This window comes from Lissotriton vulgaris, chromosome 4_1, assembly GCF_964263255.1.
Source record: "Lissotriton vulgaris chromosome 4_1, aLisVul1.2, whole genome shotgun sequence".
NCBI classification, from domain to species: domain Eukaryota; kingdom Metazoa; phylum Chordata; class Amphibia; order Caudata; family Salamandridae; genus Lissotriton; species Lissotriton vulgaris.
Genome location: NC_141691.1, coordinates 959,566,209 through 959,586,465, shown reverse-complemented (window position 1 = coordinate 959,586,465; position 20,257 = coordinate 959,566,209). Strand labels below are relative to the sequence as shown.

At 47.0% G+C, this 20,257-nt stretch overlaps 1 protein-coding gene across 1 annotated transcript in view; it reads left to right on the top strand.

The window, feature by feature from the left end:
* The window catches only part of VPS4B (vacuolar protein sorting 4 homolog B), a 516,916-nt gene that overhangs the window by 179,448 nt on the left and 317,211 nt on the right, over nucleotides 1-20,257 (top strand). The window contains exon 3 of the mRNA XM_086965223.1: nucleotides 4,815-4,926. Within this exon, the coding sequence (XP_086821349.1) occupies nucleotides 4,815-4,926 (112 nt within the window). The remainder of the gene's footprint in view (nucleotides 1-4,814; nucleotides 4,927-20,257) is intronic.

The window sequence follows — 20,257 nt, the reverse complement described above, 5'->3', positions numbered from 1 at the left end:
GGTAGGAACCCAGGAGCCTTGTAGCTGGTGGCAGGTAGCGTGTTGCGCGTTCTCCTCCTTCCTCAGCACCTCTGTGATTCGAGTGCCTCTCCCCCGCTCCACCGAGGAAGCCTCCCGCTGAAGTAGCAGCAAAACCGGATGTCCCCGCTAGGCTCCCTGGGAGCTGTAGTCTCAAGCCGCGGGCCGCGAGATGGAGCAATGCGGCGCGGCGAGACTGCAGCGGTAGGAACCCAGGAGCCTTGTAGCTGGTGGCAGGTAGCGTGTTGCGCGTTCTCCTCCTTCCTCAGCACCTCTGTGATTCGAGTGCCTCTCCCCCGCTCCACCGAGGAAGCCTCCCGCTGAAGTAGCGGCAAAACCGGATGTCCCCGCTAGGCTCCCTGGGAGCTGTAGTCTCAAGCCGCGGGCCGCGAGATGGAGCAATGCGGCGCGGCGAGACTGCAGCGGTAGGAACCCAGGAGCCTTGTAGCTGGTGGCAGGTAGCGTGTTGCGCGTTCTCCTCCTTCCTCAGCACCTCTGTGATTCGAGTGCCTCTCCCCCGCTCCACCGAGGAAGCCTCCCGCTGAAGTAGCGGCAAAACCGGATGTCCCCGCTAGGCTCCCTGGGAGCTGTAGTCTCAAGCCGCGGGCCGCGAGGTGGAGCAATGCGGCGCGGCGAGACTGCAGCGGTAGGAACCCAGGAGCCTTGTAGCTGGTGGCAGGTAGCGTGTTGCGCGTTCTCCTCCTTCCTCAGCACCTCTGTGATTCGAGTGCCTCTCCCCCGGATTGCACCATCTCAGAACAGTTTCGGCAGTGCTGGAAACTACACTTGTAAGGTTCTCATTTGTGGTGAACTGTGTGGCCGAGGCCTTCTGGCTCCGGACTAGCGACGTTATCTGCCGAATCATACTTGATGGAGAGGCATAACCAGTCTCAGTATTCCGGATCTAAAGAAAATTATTCATTATTTTGCTTAAAGGGTTCGGTCGGCAACTGAACAATTCAGGAAGTTGGAAATTTAAGCAGGAATGCTAACTTGGCCACCATCTAATTGCTTCCATTTTATCAGTGCACACAGTTCCATTCTAACATGACAATGGAAAGCTGATTTATACATCTTCCTACCCCCCTCCCCATCCAGATCTGCTGGCATCTGCATCCAACCGGGTAAAGGCTTTTGTCACAGTTTGTGCCATTACAGCCCACCATATTCTTCACTGCCTCTTGGACTTCTGTTTGGACACCTGAATGGATGACCCAGCCAGGCCCAATCTTTCAAAAAACGTGTCTAGTGGCTGACCCAGCCTCTTCTGTAAATAATGTGCCTCCCTCCAAAAGGGAACCCTTTTGGTGGCACACAGGTTGTTATGCTTATCCAGGGCCAATGGTTTCTGTGCCCACCAGCCACTTGTGTGAAAGTAATAAACCTTCCTTTGCCTTTTACTTGGGCCTGACAGAGCCTGGTCAATAGAGCTCTACGAGTCCCTATGATGATCTCATGAATCCTCTCTGCTCCATCCTTTTCATTTTCTTCTGTGCCTATTGGTTCAGGATCCTTTCAGGAAGAGGGGTAGAACATGTTGACTTTGAAATGGTGGTCAGACCTGATAGAATCTTACTCCTGAACAGACACTCTGAGGAAGGTTACACCTTACCTGGGGGATAAGGCCTTGCTTAGCTTACCACAATAGAGAAGTTCCATTTTTCTAATGCACTAGGTTGTGTTGAGTGAAAGGATCCCAACCTTTACCTTTGACCGTTAGTTTCTCTAGACACTCTGTCCCAGAATGTCTCTTGACCGGGTCCTCCGAAGATGAAAATGGAGTTGTACATCTTCCAACTTGTTAAATATCTGCTCTTTGATAGCAGACACAGCTTACAGTGACTGGTCCAGTGTTACTTAAAAATTGTGCCTGAAAATGAGAAATGGCCTACCTCTTCATTTTTGTCCTTGAAAGACCTTGTTAGTTGGTGTGCCAGTAGTAGCTTGTAAAAGGAATATATATTTTAAAGAAATTCCAAACAGTTGAGACATTTTCTATACCCTTTTAGGATCACCATATCACTGGAGATCTGCACCACAATTATATCTATATAAATGGTTGCAAAACCAGACTTTTACATTGATAAATTGAATGGGTTGAACATACCAGTGTGGGGAAAAACATTGCCACTACTTGGGCCACAAGTGTGCCATACATTGCAGATACAATGCAGAGTTCGAAGTGGGGATGCGTGTAATAGCAACAATTGTTGGTAGCTTGAGCATTTGTGCTGGTCTGGAGATTAATGTGCGATTTAAAAAAAAAATGTATAAACTGGATTGAATTGCAGTTCTCTGGAATCCTGAGACCAGGATGCCAATGGTATGGCCACAAGGCTGATTATGAGCATTAACCGCACACAATCAATATCACGCAGTTAGACGATATTTCAGCAGTGGTCCTCCACATTAAACCCACAAAGCATTTGTACGTGAAAAACATGATATTGGCATCCATACATTGACACAAAAGTCCTCTGTATGGCTTTGTGGAACTGTTTTGCCATCTCCTTGTATGTATTATGGATTGCATGGTGTGTTTTCCCCCAATGGGCTGACGTGAGAGATCAGAGGTGCACTCAGGTGTCAACGGGTTACTAAAAAGAGGGGTGAGTAGGGCCTTCTCCACCTAGGCTGAGAGACTAATACTGATGACACCTTTATCTACAGTAGAGGACAGACTTTTTTATTTTAACCCTGTGGGAGAGTTGGGTGCCTATCGACTCTTTTCTTGTAAAAACTTTGGGTCTTTCATTTTGAGTTCCAATACTTCCACAAAGTCAGAGCCTTACGTATAGATTGACTGAATGTGCATCTGGAATGGTGCTGCTGTGTTGATACTGGCTCGCCACTCCGTACCTAACTTTGCTAAGCATCAATAGAGCTGATTTGTCGGAGCTGGTGAAGAATTGATATCCATCTGCCTGCTGAAAATCGGAACTTTCTTTTCGTGAAGGCTTAAACTGCTTCACAGCCTGACGGCCACCTACTAGAAAGATCTTCGAGGGACAGCCTAGACAAACTGCCCCTGCCCTTTACTGGAGATTCCCCCCAACAAGTACATTCCTCAGTATCCTAGAATCCAAAACACAAAGGACTAGAACTTTTTGCTTTGAAAAAATAAAAGTTAAGACTTTAAAATGACAGGCTCTAATTTTCATCCAACGCATACTGCGAGGTCCTATGGCAACACCAAGAGTTCCCCTATGGTTTTACATCGATCAGTGTTTCCAACATTATACCAAGTTATAGCACTTTGTGCTGTGGTAATATAATCAATTTTGTGGTACAAGCACTGGCCCAGAATTTCCTTGCCACTTCTGGTCTTCAATATGTATTTGTTTTAGCACTTTAAGGTACCTATCCTTTTCAGGAGGAGTCTCTATTATAAATGGAAACCGCCATAGAGTGGATCACTGAAGTGTACCTGATGTGTATGCTCTACTGTGTCTACCCAGATGAGACTTAAGACCTGATCCCACTTAAGGACCTGCTATTCAACCATGGAAATACTTTATAGCGTGTACTCTGGCGAGACGGTGGCTTAACGTCAATGGAGAGGTTGTTCAGTATCAGGAATAATTCTACATTATCCATCTGGAAGCGACAGATGCCTAACCCTAGTGGGTGCTTGGTCAGAAACCAGGCCTTGAGCTATGCAGACGTAGCCTCTGTAGAGGCCCTTTTGTGATACCATGGTGTACGAGGTATAGATTATACCCTTGAGTGCTAGGAAATCGGCAATCCTTACAGTGTATGTGTTAGAGTGTTATACTTAGAAGTAGCAGGAATGCTGCTAATGGAATTTCCAAGGAAGATGGCACAGAAAAATGACTTTAACCTAGTCGCCCAGTGGTGAAACTGCTCATACGACAAGAGCGGTCTGCAAATATGTAGCTGGGTCTTAGGTCAATCGAAATGTGGCATAAAGGGTGGATTATCACAGAAGGTGGAAACAAATGCAGTAAGGCAGTGAAAGTAAGCAGTCACAACAGTAAATACAGAATATACAGACCTTCATAATTTTTGCAAGAGGTGCTACTGAAGGTTAAGTGACCAGAAATTGGCCTAGTTTTTTTGATAGTTACTTTAGGGCAATTAATCCCTGAATGCTTAAATCAGTGGGTTATGGTAATAACAGTTACCTTGCTGTATCATGCCTGCAGGTCCTCTTGTGGGTGCTGTATACTAGTCAGAAATGGCTGACTGGTTTGTGCTTAGGAGGTAGACCACACTGGGAGGAGCATATCTGCTCATGTTACCAACTGCGCAGTCAAATGGGCTACTTGTGAAAGAGTCTGTGAATGTTGAACTGTAGGCTATACCCTGCATGCTTTTGGCGACAGACAGAATGCCAGCCAAAAGTGGCTTGTCATTTTTGGTTAGTTAATTCACTGTCTACAGATTTAAATGCTGTGGAATGACGCTTGTACTAGTGATGACTGTGCTACGTGTAGGAAGAGGTTTGAACTTCTGCTGTCCATACTGCATCTGATTTGCTTGTGGCAGGGAAGCTTGGACTGCTGCTACTACTGCCTGTCCTGTACCTGCTGTGTGGTTCTGGGAAAACTGTACTGCTGATGATAGGGTGTAGTTCTGTGTGTATTTTGAAACTTTTGAAAACGTCCATTATAATTAGACTTTGCCTAACAGTTTTTGGTCCTTTCAACAAGGTATTTATTGCACTAAATTATCCATGTGAAATCTTCAGCTTTGCTCTTAACCCAAAGTATTAACCATTAAACCGTTGTGAATGCTCTTTGAACATTATTTTATTTTTCTCTTTATTTATACAGAAAGCAATAGACCTCGCTAGCAAAGCAGCGCAAGAAGATAAAGCAAAAAATTACGAAGAAGCTCTACGTTTGTATCAACATGCAGTGCAGTATTTTCTACACGTGGTTAAATGTAAGCAATATTTCTACCATATCATGTTTCTTTTTCTGTTATTGTTAGGCTCCTGCGTCTCCAAAGCTAAAAATTGTTGGCTCTGGTCAAAATATGAAGAACCCACCAATTTCAGACAAAGGACAATTAAAAGAAATAACTGCACAAAAAAGGAAACTTGTCAAGTCTTATATATCACAGAACATGTATTTTCCTTTGTTTATATTTAAAGTCTGAACAGAATAATTTCAGACTAACTTAAAATCCACTCTCAGCAACTTTCTTTTCTCCTCTTTCTCAGCCTTCTTCTCTGCTATCTTCTGCTTTCTTTGTCTAGCTTCCCCTCCTGTCATCCTCTAGCTTCAACCTTAAAAAACTGAAACACAGATTCCTCAGTGGCAGCAACCTGTCCTGAAGAAAAGATGTTTTATGCAGTCTAAATGTTCTGTTTTATGTTATTTATCTTCTGTCCGTTGGTTGGAAATGGTGAATAATTATACGGTGCAGCAGGCGGAAGTAGAACATTGCTTATTGAAGGTCAACATCCATATGCTCACAAACATAAATGAAACAAGCACTGGCGTTGCCAATAGGTCTCGCAGTAGGAAAGTTGGAGCTATTACAATTGCAAATAACAATGCCTTTTATTTTTGTTATTGATAAAGTGAAATCTTACAGAAAATGGAAGCTCTTTCCGTAAATTGGAGCAAATGGTGCATAAGAACAGAAATGGCACATGCATGGAGGATATGGCGCAGTGAGAAGACAAAGCGACAGAAAGCATAAAAGCACACGGCGAGACGGCAACAAGGAGATGACTAAGCAGCATGGAAGGGGTAGAGAGGCACACAGCGAGTAAGCAAAACGAAAACTGAGAGAAGGTTTGGGGGTGAGCACAGAAGCACACGGCAAGACAGAACAACCTGAAGACCGGAGTCGATGGCAAAGAAGTACTGACAGAGCAACACGGAGAAGGGAGTAAAGAAGCACCCAGTGAGACGTAGTAAAGTGTACGGCAACAAGGAGATGACTAAGCAGCATATAAGGGGTAGAGAGGCACACAGCGAGTAAGCAAAACGAAAACTGAGAGAAGGTTTGGGGGTGAGCACAGAAGCACACGGCAAGACAGAACAACCTGAAGACCGGAGTCGATGGCAAAGAAGCACCGACAGAGCAACACGGAGAAGGGAGTAAAGAAGCACCCAGTGAGACGTAGTAAAGTGTACGGCAACAAGGAGATGACTAAGCAGCATGGAAGGGGTAGAGAGGCACACCGCAAGTAAGCAAAACGAAAACTGAGAGAAGGTTTGGGGGTGAGCCAACACGTACCTGATAATGCAATTAGGGGAGGAGAAGCCGCAGAGCGCACGCTGGGCGAAGCCCTTTGATGTACTGTGCGGCCGTGAATGCGCGTGCTTGTTTGGTCACGTGATTCACGTGAACTTATACAAAACCACACGAACCCTTGGTTTCACGAGCGTTTTGAGGACATGAATTCTCGCTATGCTCAATGCGCTTGCGCGCATTGATAGGTCGCGAGACCTAAAAAAATTCTTCATAGACTCGGCCACTTAATAGGATTAGACTCTGGCACATCTATGCATATGTTTAAGACCTTCTGAAAAATGCTATGCATAATCCCTCCCAGGAGTATATTTTTTGATCCTTGTTTTCTGCTTCTCTGTAATATAACAAGCACATAGTGTATATAAGCACTTGGTTATAGTTGTTAATTGTAACTCCCCATGCAAAGCAAACTGTTTTTCTTATCCTGTCTCTCAGTGTGCCTCTTCTTCATTGATTTAGTGTTAAGGAATCGTTGCAGTGGTGAAATGTGCTCTGGAATACTGTTTGGCTACCTGCTCTTAAGACAGCTCGATCATAAATCACCCAGCATAGTCTCTCGATATATGCCCCATTTTAGTACAGATTAACACAGGGGTCAGCACTGGCAACAAAAGACAAATATTTACATAATTATAGAATGTATTTTTTAGGGCGAAGCCTACCAGACTCACGGCTAACTGGTTTGCTAAAGACATCTTGGGGACATTCAGAAAGCTTTCCTGTGAATGCATTCCGCCCATTGCTTACAATTGGGTTTGTGACTCACATTTTATGGCTTTCTATTTGCTGGCTTTATTTGTTTTGGGGTCCCAGCATAGGTTTATCCCTCCCAAGGAGTAAAGGCTTTTCACACTACTTCTCCTTTTATTTTTCCACCAGTGCTCTTTTCTGTAAACAGACATGTAAATGATCTTGTCACATTTGCTCTGCATTCAAAGAAATGGTCAAATGTCAAGCTCTGTCTTCCAAGAGAGCTTGGTGTTTACTTTCCTTTCTCTGACTTAAAAGTGAGTATTTATGTGACAATCTTGCTCGATACTGGGGGTAGGAAATTTTTTTTCCTCGCACACAACATTTAAATGAACTTTGAAAGTATTACAGAATATATCAGAATAGTGAAAGAACAAATTAAGTAATTTATTTTATTAATTCTGAAGTGTGAGGGAAAAAAATACTTTTGCAGTGTGAATCTTTCTGGATTCACTATGCTGTGGATTATTCCGCGATCTGGTGGTTGGGTCCGGATTCGTAGTCTTTTTTTCTCTTTTTTTTTTTTTTTTGTAGCCCAGGTGGGCGTCGACGTCCCACCATTTGGTGCACCTTCGTGACGTCGGCACGCTTCCTGCGGAAGCTCCCACCCTTGGGCGCCATCTTCAGATTAATTTTTCCGCCGTTGGGTCTGGATCGTCGCATGAAGCTCCGGAGAAGTTTCAGGAGAAAAGAAGGAAATACACCAAGTTTTTGAGAAAAAAGGACCGAGGGAAGTCTGAGAAGAAGACCTCCTAGAGCCAGAACGAAGAAAGAGGAGAAAACCTCGTGATATTCGACGGCCAAGGAGAAAGCGCGCGCAGGGGGCCCCCTGAGCGAGCACATGAACAACACCCCATTCAAGTTCTGCCGTAATTGCCACCACAAGTACGCGCAGAAGGACCAGCATCCGGTCTGCAACCTCTGCCTGCCGATCGACCACTCCAGCGAGGATTGCAACGCCTGTTCAATCTTCACGCCGAAGACTTTGAGAGTTCGAGAGAGACAGAGGGTGGCCCACCACACGATGCAAGGGAAAGGGACCACGCCAACCCTCTACCAGCTGGGTGCCTCTTCCGACGAAGAGGAGAACATCGCCGAGGGACCAGATGACTTCACGGTCGTAGAGACCGATGTGAGACCTTCAAAAAAGGTAGGAGAGTCTACGACCCCGAAAACCCAGACAGGGCCGAGAAAGCCTGAGGGAGAACCCCAAAAAGCAGAGGCTAAGTCCTCAAAAGGAGCGCCGGCGACGAAAGTTTCGACGTCCGAAGCCGCATCCTCCGAAAGGCCCAGCCGATCCTTCGAAAAGGACTCCCAGATGGCAAAGACCAGCGAAAAGCAAAGGTCGTCGAGGCAGGCCCTCGAGAAGGGACCCTCGAGCGAGAAGACGCTCAGAATGGCCTCGAGGTCAAAGGTACCGTCGAAGAGACCAGCCGAAAAGCTTGACGCCGAGCAAGCGGCAGGGATGGAGAAAAGGAGAAGAAGGCTCGAGGCCGAAATGGAGAGTATGCTCCAGAGGAAGAGAGTCTTTGAGGAAACAATGAAGAACTACTCGATTCCCTCGAAGACCTACTCGATTCCCTCGAAGACCGCTGCAACCGCCGAAGAGGTAGAGGTGCAGGAGGACTTCGAGGCCGAGGAGCCGCCGAAAACTCCAAACCCCACAGATGAGGGAGAAGAGGAGGACTTCTACCGCTCGGAAGGAGATTACCTCCGCGAGAGCTACTACTCCGAATCCTCGGCGTCGCTAGAGGAAGAATGGCAGGATCTCGAGGCCGATAACCCCGAGGAACCTGTGGAGACATACCCTTCGAGGCCTTCGCCGCCAGACGACATCGGGGCTTACTATGAGGTCGTTAAGAAGGCTGCAGCAGTCTACAATGTGAAATTGGAGGAGGAGCAGACCAAAGCTGACTTCCTGCTAGAAACTTTGCTCCCCTCACAGACGAAAAGCAGCTTCCTGCCCATGCTGAAGAGCGTCACGGCCCAAGGGACTGAAGCCTTCAAGGAACCGGCCACATGCAGGTCAGTGACCCCGAGGACGGAGAAGAAATACAAGTTCTCCTCCGAGGACCCCCCTTATATCCAGGGCACCGTGGCAGCTGACTCTATAATCGCGGCAACGGCCAGAAGAAGGGCTAACGTGCCAACCACATCTGGGCCACCACCTGATAAGGAAAGCAGGAGGATGGACCTCACTGGAAGGAAAATTGAAAGAAATGCAGCTATGCATTGGAGGATGGCAAACTCCAATGCACTCCTGAATAGACACCAGTATCAGCACTGGGATGAGATGAGCCAGTTGCTGAAACACATGCCTGAGGAGTACAGGCAGAGGGCAGCCCACCTCGTGGAGGGGGGAAAGGACATAGCAAACGCATGCCTGAAGGCAGCCCTAGATGGGGCAGAAACATCTAGCAGGCTGATGGCCATAGGCATCAATGAGAGAAGGCAAGCCTGGCTCAGAATATCAGGCTTCAAGGCAGAAGTGCAAAACAACATCCTGAACACCCCCTTCAACGGGGAAACGCTGTTCGGGGCATCAGTAGATGACAAACTGGCTCAGCTGAAGAAGGACAATGAGCCAGCCAAATCGATGGGAGCCCTACAATTCAGGGGGATGTGGAGAGGCACCCCCACAAGGAGACCAAATGGTAGAGGGGGAAACCAGCAATCACATTCGCAACAGTCGCACCACCATGGTCAACAGAGTGACAACCAATGGCACCAGGGTCAACAGAGGCAGAATTGGAATTCCCAGAATAGGGGCCAGTCCTTTCGAGGGAGAGGAAACGGACGGGGCCAGAGACGGAGAGGTGGTGATCAACCCCCCCAAAAGTGACTCCATGAGGAAGGAGGCGCTCACCCACCCAAAGCCTCAGGGGGGAGAGCACCAACAGCTAAGGGGAGGCTCACACGGACACGGCTCAAGAGAACACACAACACCAGTAGGGGGAAGGTTGAGATTTTTTCTACACGAGTGGAGAAAAATAACCACAGACAAGTGGATACTAAACATTATACAGCACGGATACTACATAGAGTTGGAAAGATATCCACCAAACAGAAAGCCAAAGAGAAGGGGTCACAAGGGCAAAGAACTGCAGTTGCTCCAAGAGGAAGCTCAAGAACTGCTCCTCAAAGAGGCCATAGAACAAGTCCCGCACAGAGAACGGAACAAGGGGGTGTACTCAAACTACTTCCTAGTACCAAAGGCGGGCGAAAGCCTAAGACCCATCCTGGACCTACGGTTCCTGAACACCTACGTAAAAACTCAAAAGTTCAAGATGACTTCCCTGGAAGAGGTCATCCCACAAATAAGGCCCGGGGACTACTTGTCCACCATAGACCTAAAAGACGCATACCTGCACATCCCCATGAACAGGAAACACAAACACATGTTAAGATTCAAGGTGAACGAAGACCACTACCAGTTCACAACCCTGGCTTTCGGACTCAAGTCAGGGCCAAGGGTCTTTACCAAATGCCTCGCGGCGGTGGCCGCACACTTACGAAGAAAGAGTATACATGTGTACCCCTACTTGGACGACTGGCTCGTGAAAGCAAGCTCTTACACGAGGTGCAAAGCTCACGCAGAACAGGTCACAAGAACGCTCACGAACCTGGGCTTCTCCATCCACTGGAGAAAGTGCTCCATGGACCCAGAACAAGTGAAAATCTTCCTGGGAGCCCTGATCAACACGGTCGAATGCAGAGTGACACCCAGCGAGAAGAGAACACTCAGCCTGCTGAGGGAGAAACGTCACTACCAGAAGGGGCAAGTTCTGACAGTGAGGACGGTGAGCAAGATCTTGGGGATGATGGCGTCATGCATCCACCTGGTCCCCAATGTTCGGCTAAAGATGAGACCACTACAGGAGTGGCTGCAACAGCAATGGTCACAAGCAGAAGGAAGTTGGGAAGATCTAGTGGTTGTTACGCACAATGTGCAGGAGGAGATGAGATGGTGGACGAAGGAGAATATAACGATGGGGAAACCCTCTAACGCCACCGGACCCAACTGTGACCATCACCACAGACGCATCCCAGAAAGGATGGGGTGCACACATGAACAGGCTCAGAGTGAGGGGTCTGTGGAACCCAGGAGATGCAGTCAAGCACATCAACTACCTGGAACTGAAAACGGTGTTGCTGGCCCTCAAGGCCTTCCAAAAGCACCTTTACAACAAAAGGGTGATGATACAGACAGACAACACCACAACAATGTTTTACATCAACAAGCAAGGGGGGACTCAGTCATTCCCCCTGTCGAGCTTGGCTCAAGAAATATGGAGATGGGCGATCCCACTCAGGATAGACCTGCTTGCCATACACCTGCCAGGGAAGGACAATGTGGAAGCGGATTGGCTCAGCAGGCAAGCATCGGTGTCCCACGAATGGGAACTAAACAACCAGGAGACGGAGAATCTGTTCAGGAGGTGGGGCACGCCAACAATAGACCTGTTTGCAACACGCCAGAATGCAAAATGCCAACACTTTGCATCGAGGGAACAGGAACCGATGTCCCATGGGAATGCCCTATGGATAAGCTGGTCAAAGAAATTTGCCTACGCTTTTCCACCGACGCCACTGATCCCCAGAGTCCTGAACAAGTGCAGGTCAAGCAACATGACTCTCATCCTGGTGGCTCCCCAATGGGCGAGGCAGACTTGGTACTCTCAGATTATGGAGATGTCGCAGGGCAGAGCACACAAGTTCCCAAAAAGAAGAGACCTTCTCTCCATGGAAGGGGGACAAGTTCTACACCCAGAACCAGAAAGCCTCAGCCTGTCAGCGTGGCTCCTGAAGACTTGGAGTTCGCACATCTAAAACTACCAGAGAGCACACTTCGGGTGCTGAGAGAAGCAAGGAGACCCAGCACGCGGAAGTGCTATGGGGAGAAATGGAAGAGGTTCACGCAGTGGTGCCAGAGGAAAAACCTGGAGAGAAAACTGACTAGAGAGTCTACAGTACTTAGATACCTCACGCACCTGATCAAAGCTAAACTAAGCTCGTCCTCGCTGAGGGTTCACCTGGCAGCGATTGTGGCATACACAAGAGGAGAAACAGGAAGAAGTTTCTTCACTTCCAGAGTAGTTAAAAGGTTCTTGGAAGGAGCGAAGAGAATAGCGCCACCCAAGAGGATGCCGCCGCCGGCATGGAACTTGAACGTGGTACTGACGGAACTCATGAAGCCACCGTTTGAACCCATCCATAAAGCGTCACTACAAATGCTGACAATGAAGACTGCCTTTCTAGTAGCAATAACATCGCTACGCAGAGTGAGCGAGCTACAAGCTTTGACGCTGCAAGAACCGTACATACAAATACACAGTGACAAGTTTGTGATGAGGACAGACCCGCATTTCATGCCCAAGGTAGTATCTAAATTCCACATGAACCAAAGTATCCAGATACCTAGCTTCTTCCAGAAGCCCACGTCAAACGCGGAGAGGGCGCTCCACACTCTGGACGCAAGGCGGGCAGTAATGCACTATATAGAAAGGACGAAAGAACACAGGAAGACGAAACAATTCTTTGTGTCCTTCGCAAGGAGTCTCCTGGGTAGACCAGTGACTAAGAACACCATAGCAAGATGGATTGCCAAAACAATACATCTCTGCCCGATGCAAGCTGGTGAAGAGCTCACGGAGGGGCCACGAGCCCACTCAACCAGAAAGAAAGGGGCAACGATCGCCTTCCTGGCAAACACGCCCATCCAAGACATATGCCTGGCGGCAACATGGGCTTCAGTGCACACTTTCACTAAACACTATTGCGTAGATGTGCAGATGAACAAGGAAGCACAGCTTCAACATATCTTTAACAACCAACGCTCATCTTCCACCCAGCCGCCACATGAGTGACAAAACCGCTACGAAATCTATGCACAGCATAGTGAATCCAGAAAGATTCACGCTGCAAAACGAATAGTTTCTTACCTGTCGGTGTAGTTTTGCAGCTTGAAGATCTTTCTGGATTCACTAGCGAACCCACCCACCTCCGCCAGAAAGATGAGGCTGGAGAAGGTGGAAGGACATAGAGTAAGATAAAAACGTTTAACAAGACAAATATACGTGAAGAAGTTTACGTTGAAGGAAAGTTTAATACACATAGCCATGGATTCACCACAAAAAAGAAAAGAAAAAAGAATCCGAAGATGGCGCCCAAGGGTGGGAGCTTCCGCAGGAAGCGTGCCGACGTCACGAAGGTGCACCAAATGGTGGGACGTCGACGCCCACCTGGGCTACAAAAAAAAAAAGAGAAAAAAGACTACGAATCCGGACCCAACCACCAGATCGCGGAATAATGCACAGCATAGTGAATCCAGAAAGATCTTCAAGCTGCAAAACTACACCGACAGGTAAGAAACTATTCGTTTAATATGATCAAAACAAATCCATACATTAGGTGATGCCATTTCCACGCATCGTTTGTGGGCTATGTAGTTTTATTAGTAAGACCGTATGTCTGTGCAAATGTATTGGTCATGTAATTGAAAATGTGTTGTCTTTATGGCAGTGTGCTATGACACCAAGCACACTCCACTCTACGCTGTTCCACTCTGCGCCTCACTACTTCATACCACTGCAATCTATTCTGCACCACTCCACTTTACACCACTCTGCGCCACTGCACCACTTTGCACTCCTCTCTACACTGCACCACTCTTCTCTATGCCAATGCCCTCTACACCACTCTATTCTACAGCACTTCACTCTTCGCTGCTTTCTAAATCACTCCAGCCTAGGCCACTCCACTCAACTCCAGACTACAGCACTGCACTTAATGCCAATCCACTGAATGCCACTCTGATCTTCTCTGCACCACTGCACTTTATTCCACTGCACACACACCACTCTACTCACACCACTGCACTCTACCCTGCACCACTTCACTCTACTCTGAAACATCTACTCTGTGCTACTCTACACCACTCTACGCCTCTCTGCGCCACTCTGCCCTATGATGCTCTACTCTACTCTACGCCTCTGCACTACTGCACTCTGTATCACTCCAGTCTGCACTACTCTGCCACTACATTGTCTGCCACTCTACTCTATACCACTGTATTCTACGCCACTGCAATCTGCCACTCTACTACACTGCTGTGCTCCATGCCACTACACTTTAGTATCTACCACTCTAAGCTACACCACTGCATTCTACAGCACTGTATTGTACGTTGCTGAATTTTATGGCACTGCACTCTACGCCAGTATACTCTACAACACTCTACTCCAGTGCATTCTACACCAGTCCACTCTATTTTACGTTACTGCACTCTACTCTGCACCACTGCACTCTTCACCACTCTACATCACTGCACTCTACACCACCCTACTCTGCCATGCTGCATTCTATGCCACTCTGCAGCACACCACTCTACTCCACTGTACTCTGCAGCACTCCACTCTGTGCTGCTGCACTATGCACCACTGCACTCAGGAGCACTCCACTCTATACCACTGCACTCCACAGCACTATACTCTGCCTCTCTGCTCTGCTGCATTCTATGCCAATGCGCTGTACGCCACTTGCCACTGCACTCTACTATGCAACACTAATCTACAACACTGCTTTATATGCTGCTGAATTCTATTCAGCTGCACTCTGCACCACAGAACTCTTCACCACTTACTCTGCAACACTCCACACCAATGCACACTACAGCAGTCCCCTCTACTCGATGGCACTCCACTTCATGCGACTTGACTCTGCCACTCCAGTACACAGTACTCTGTGCCACTCTACTACACGCTGTGCCATTCCACTCTGCAACACTCCATGCCACTCTCCTCTATGCCACTACCTTTTAGCCATGCTGAACAGCAGCCAAGCTGGTGTGCAACATGGCTAAAACTCATTGCCAAAGCCAACAGCTTTTGCATATGCAAGACTTTTTTTTTTTTTAACTTAGTTTTGCATTGGAACACCAATTCAAAACAGTGGGTCCTTTATTGCTAATCTACAAGAGTGAAACTGCACTCATTCAATCCAGTTTTGTATTAAATATATGTGCACTCCAAAAGACAAATTTCATATTACAGCTCCAAGGGTAGTGATTAAAAGGGAGAAAACAAATGAATTGAATTGAATTGAATTGGAGAGCCACCTTTTCCTTTTTTGCTTTTAAAGTTCATCCACACTGGTGCATTTCACTTTACTGTCTAAATCCACCTATACACCATGTGACGCAGTGGCCTGCTGCATAATTGATCATGTAAAAAATGCTTTTTGAGTTCAGGTTCTGCTGTTTTCAAGACCGCGTACTTTTTTAAAATTCAAATCCAAATTACTAGGGAATAAAACTACATTTATTCCAAATTATTGTAAAATAAATTGTTAATACAATGCTGAAACACACTAAAATGTGTAAAACAGTGTTGGCTAGAAACATCAATATACTTATGTTTGTGACCAAACTGGAATAGTGCTGGAAATTGATACTTTCACCTGCTTTGGAACGTTTAGGCAAATGAACAGCCTTACATCTTAATGAGCAGAACAATCTAACCCTATTCTGCACGCTTTGTACACGTTTATGCAGTTCAGTACTAAGTGGACCCACCACCAGGTGCATTTACTTAACGAAGAGTAGACCAATTTACTTACTTCTGTTTTAATCTCCCTCTTGTTTTCTCCTTCTCTTTTTCTTTTCCCATACCAAGTTGGAGTTATTTCTCCAAATTAGTCCATCCTCCCATCTTCTCACTGTGGCGCTTGTTGGTTCCGTGAACATTGTAGGTCACTCTGCCATTTTAATCCCTCTCCCAGAATGAGCAACCAGTCATCTTTGGAAGGTGCATGGTACCTGTAATTCCGCTGGTATATAATCAAATGCTTCATTTCCAAATGCTGCATTTCCAAAACTGTGGCATATATAGCCTACGCAGACTAATTCTTTGGGCGCTTTAAAATTTCCCTAGATTTCACTGCTTTATAGGTAATGTGTTTACCTAGAAGTGTCCCTTGCCCCCTACTCAATTTAGATTTCCTATTTATCTCCCCATTATTTAGCTGTTTATCCACTCCATTATGTGCCTGTTTATCTCTAATGATGTTCTGTCTGTCCGTCTTGCGATTTCATTGAGTTTTCTCCTCAGGATTTCATTCTCCTGACTTCACACTGGAACTTTGGTCTGGTGATTTTTGTGTTTTTCCTGCTCTTGGAACCTCGTAAAGCCCTATTTAACCCCTTCTCCCAAGGCATCCAGTTAGGGTGCCCAAGTAAAAGGCAGAGTGGTTCAGAAAGTACTCCAAGTTTGGGCCGTTTCGGGCCTGGCAGGGCTATGGACTACACTTTAACTTCTTATCATCTTTAGCCTCCCTTTAAACGCTATACTTCACTTTGTATATCACAGACTCTTCTTTTCCATCCACAACATTACTTTCCTTCAGGCACTTACACTGACATATGTACACTAGGTTTTGCAGTACTGCTACATGTGGGTCACAACACTATTGATCCTGAGAGGGTTACATAGATCATAAACATTCATACTATAGACGCATTGGTGGTTTTAGAATCCTGATAGTGACATAGCTTGTTTTGGGAACTACAACTTCACTCCTAAATATATACTCCATAGATTCATACATGTTGGTTGTTAAAACCTGTCTGCACCGTTGGGTTTCATCTGTCTTACTTCTGGGTGGATTCCATAGATCATGTACATTGCAGGTTTTGGAAGCTACATATTCAAATGCACCCCTGTTGTTCCTGGGTGGATTTAGATTGTTATTACTTGGACATTTAGGCTTCACTGATTGACATAGTTGGATTGTTTTAGGAAGCTGTTCTAACCCCCCCGGCACTCTTACACTTTGGGGTGTGTTAAACTGATATACATATTTGGTGGTTTTTAAACTGTATGTGTTCATCGTGCCCGTTTACAGGCAGACCTCATAGAAACCTACTTAGGGCATTTGAAACGGCACCTAATATTTGCCCATTCTGTTTCTGATCAGATGAGCCACATTACAGCTGACATCCTGGGACGAGGTGCCTAGTCTCCTTCCCCAGGATGGGTAGGGTTCATGAAGGGGAAGCTTCAAATGCATGCCGCCTTTGTGAGCCTCCCCAGACCATTTCCTGCTTTCTGCAACTTGTTCTACCCCCCACTTTAAGCGGGAGAACCGGCGGGAAAAACAAGTGAGGAAAGAGGTGTGCCCACCTCTGCCAACTCCACCCCTTAGATGGGGGGGGGGGAGGCGAGGTGAAGCACAACTCTTTAGTCCCTGCTATCTAGAGGATGGGGGGGGACCTAGCCAACTAGGGACAGGCTCGTGCCCCCTCCCACTGGAGGGTGGCACTATAGGGGGTGTACCCACCCCAGGGAAGGGAGCCATTGGTCCCTGCCCTTTATCTACCTGTAGCGCCCCAAAGCTAGTATTTAGGGGGCACCTGAAACTTGCTTTTTCAAATCCAGCCTGACAAGAAGAAGAAAGGGAGGATCAAAAAGCCGTGCAGCCAGCTAACAAGAGGACGACACCCACTGACTTGGCCCAAGCCCTACCTGCCTGTCTCCCCTCGAACGTGCCTCTGCGAAATCCCGATGTGTCCTGCAGCCAGCAACCTCAAAAACCCCTGAGGACCTGTGTGCCTTCACTTACAAGACTGCTTCTCCCGTGAACATAGGATTTGTTCAAACTGCAGCTTCTGGCTCCGGCCGGATACAGCAAGTCCAGCCCCCTCTGCACCCATCGAACCCTGCCCGAGCCCGAAGGGGAAAAACACAACGAGGATGTCCCACCGGCGAACCTGACCTGAGATCCGGCGACCCCTGATCTGCCTCAAGCAGACACCTGCAGCCTAAATTCAGTAGGCCCCCCTGACTGCGCCCCGGAGCTGGTAAGAAGATCCAACCCCAAAAAGGCACCCCTGCACCCGATGCCCCACGACTTTGTGTGCCCAAACCAACTGTGCCTAAGCAACCCTTAACCCCTTCAGCGCGGCGCGAATTTTTGTGCTGTGCTGAAGGTTCTAATGAGCCTATCGGCTCATGACGGAACGGTTCCGTCATGAGCACAGCTCAACCGACGCTCATGACGGAACCGTTCCGTCATGAGCATGGAAGGGGTTAACTTCCCAACTTACCTCTCGAAGTGGTGGTCGCACCCAGAAGTCCTTTGTCTCCCTGCCTGCAATGCTTTTGCAAACCGGAGATTCTCCATTGAAAACAGGGCACCTGACCTCACAACAGCACCCTGCACCCAGCCGCCCTAGTGCCGCTGAGGGTGCACCTTGGTGCTAATTTGGTTCCCTGTTTGCCCTGACATAAACCCTAGGAGCTTTGCTCCCACAGCCGTGTGACCTGCTTGCCAGCAGCCACCAACCGGAGGCCCCCTATCCTCCTTAGGATAACATTGGGCCTCAACACTCTGCACCCGGCCTCCCTAGTGCCGCTGAGGGTGGAAAAAAAAGTGCATTACTGACCTGTGAACCGATAACCTGTTTTTCCTCTTTAGGATAACATTGACCATTTTCTCCAAAAAGTTTATTTTAAGTCTGGAGTTTTGAAATCTAAGACTATTGTTTAAAAATCGCATCGTTTACTAAATCCTGATGTTTGCTAGTTCTGCTTGATTGTTTTTGGCAAAAGAAAATTAAAGAAACATGGATCAATATTGATGGAAATGTCGAAGAAATGGGATCATTAGCAAAACTCGATATGACCATCCTTTCTTGCCCCTTTCTACTCCTCTATCCCATAGCTTTTTTCTCAGTCTTCGATTCTAAAGTCTTACGCACTTCCACTAGCATGCTTTCTCTTCTCGCCTCCTATTACTCCACTCCAAAAACCTTGAGGCAGTAGTCCCCAACAGCCCACTTTGCTGTCCTTCCAGTGCTTTGTCCATGTGTCTCATAGTTAGTCTAGAACTGCCTGTAATCAATTTCTTTACTCTTAAGTTGTAGACGTGCCTCTTTTCACACCCTTGCGTACATGCTGATGCGCACCTTAGACCCTTCCAGGTGGTACCTCCTTTTCCTCAGCCACTGAAATTATTTCCTTCTGCTCCCCCTTTCTTCAGACCTTTATTTTCTTCTAATCGCCTGCATTTAACCTCCCCCACTTAACCCCATATCCATCCTTCTCTCGTCTTACTTATTCCTCACAGTTTAGATTAGTGAGCTTTCTCCAGTGACAGTGGGCTAATTTCTTCTGTCCTTTCTCCCTGCCAACCTTCTACTCCCTCACTGTTTTCCCCCATCTTACATCTGTTCCCCACTTGCCACCTCTTTTATCCTCTTAAACCAACAATCAATTGAAAAAAAGTATGCACATTGATTTAGGACTTCACCTTTAACCTGCTGATCATCACATAGACCTGGTTAAACAATGATGCACAACTTACCGTCCATGGAACCATACCCGTGGTTCTAAAATAGTGTGGGGGAAGGGTAGTTTATTGTATGGTGTGGTTGTGCGACCTCACTGTGTAATGAACTCACCACCTATACTGGTCCAGTCATATTTGTTTGAAAAATCTTAGCTCAACCCTGAATAGCTGTGGATCTGAGCAGACCGGTTTTATCAAAGGAACACGTGTAAAGCATTAAGAAGTACCAAAACAGTCAAATTAGATAGAAACTGGACACAACAAAAAAACAGACACCAATTTATAAAAATACATTGCATTTTTATTTTCAAATCGACTGCACTGGAGGTATGAATTTTTAATGAAAGAATAAATCACTGCGTTATTAGACGCAATAAATCATTGTAATGTACTGAATTTCTGGTCAAACTTTGGAAAACTTTTATAAAGTTGTAAACTGCTTACCTGGAGGACCAACTCTGGCAGGGAGCAAGTCACCGGAGCCAAAGAGGCTTGGTTGGACAGTTACCTCGCAGTCGAAGCAGTCTCCAGTCCAGTCGAGATTCTGTATGTGAACCGTCATAGTCTGTAATAGAGTGGTCCTGATTGAAGGACGCTGATCTCATGACTGGTGCCTACCTGGGGCTACTCCTTGGGCCACGGTTGTGATGTGGCAACTTTAGCCAAAAGGGTTGATGTCCTTCGTAATCAAAGCCAAACACCAGTTGCCACTGGTTTACTGGTCTCCGATTACAGCCAAACCAGTGGTTCCCTTTAACTGATGAAAACGTCTGTTTGGGCAACCAAACTGCACTTCGACTCTGGATCGGGCAGATCCAGGTGCAACTTTTGAGGGTTGGTACTCTGTCTCCTAGACTGCACTATTGTAAGTGACAGTCGGGCATACTTTGCTTCCACACTTTTGTAGCCC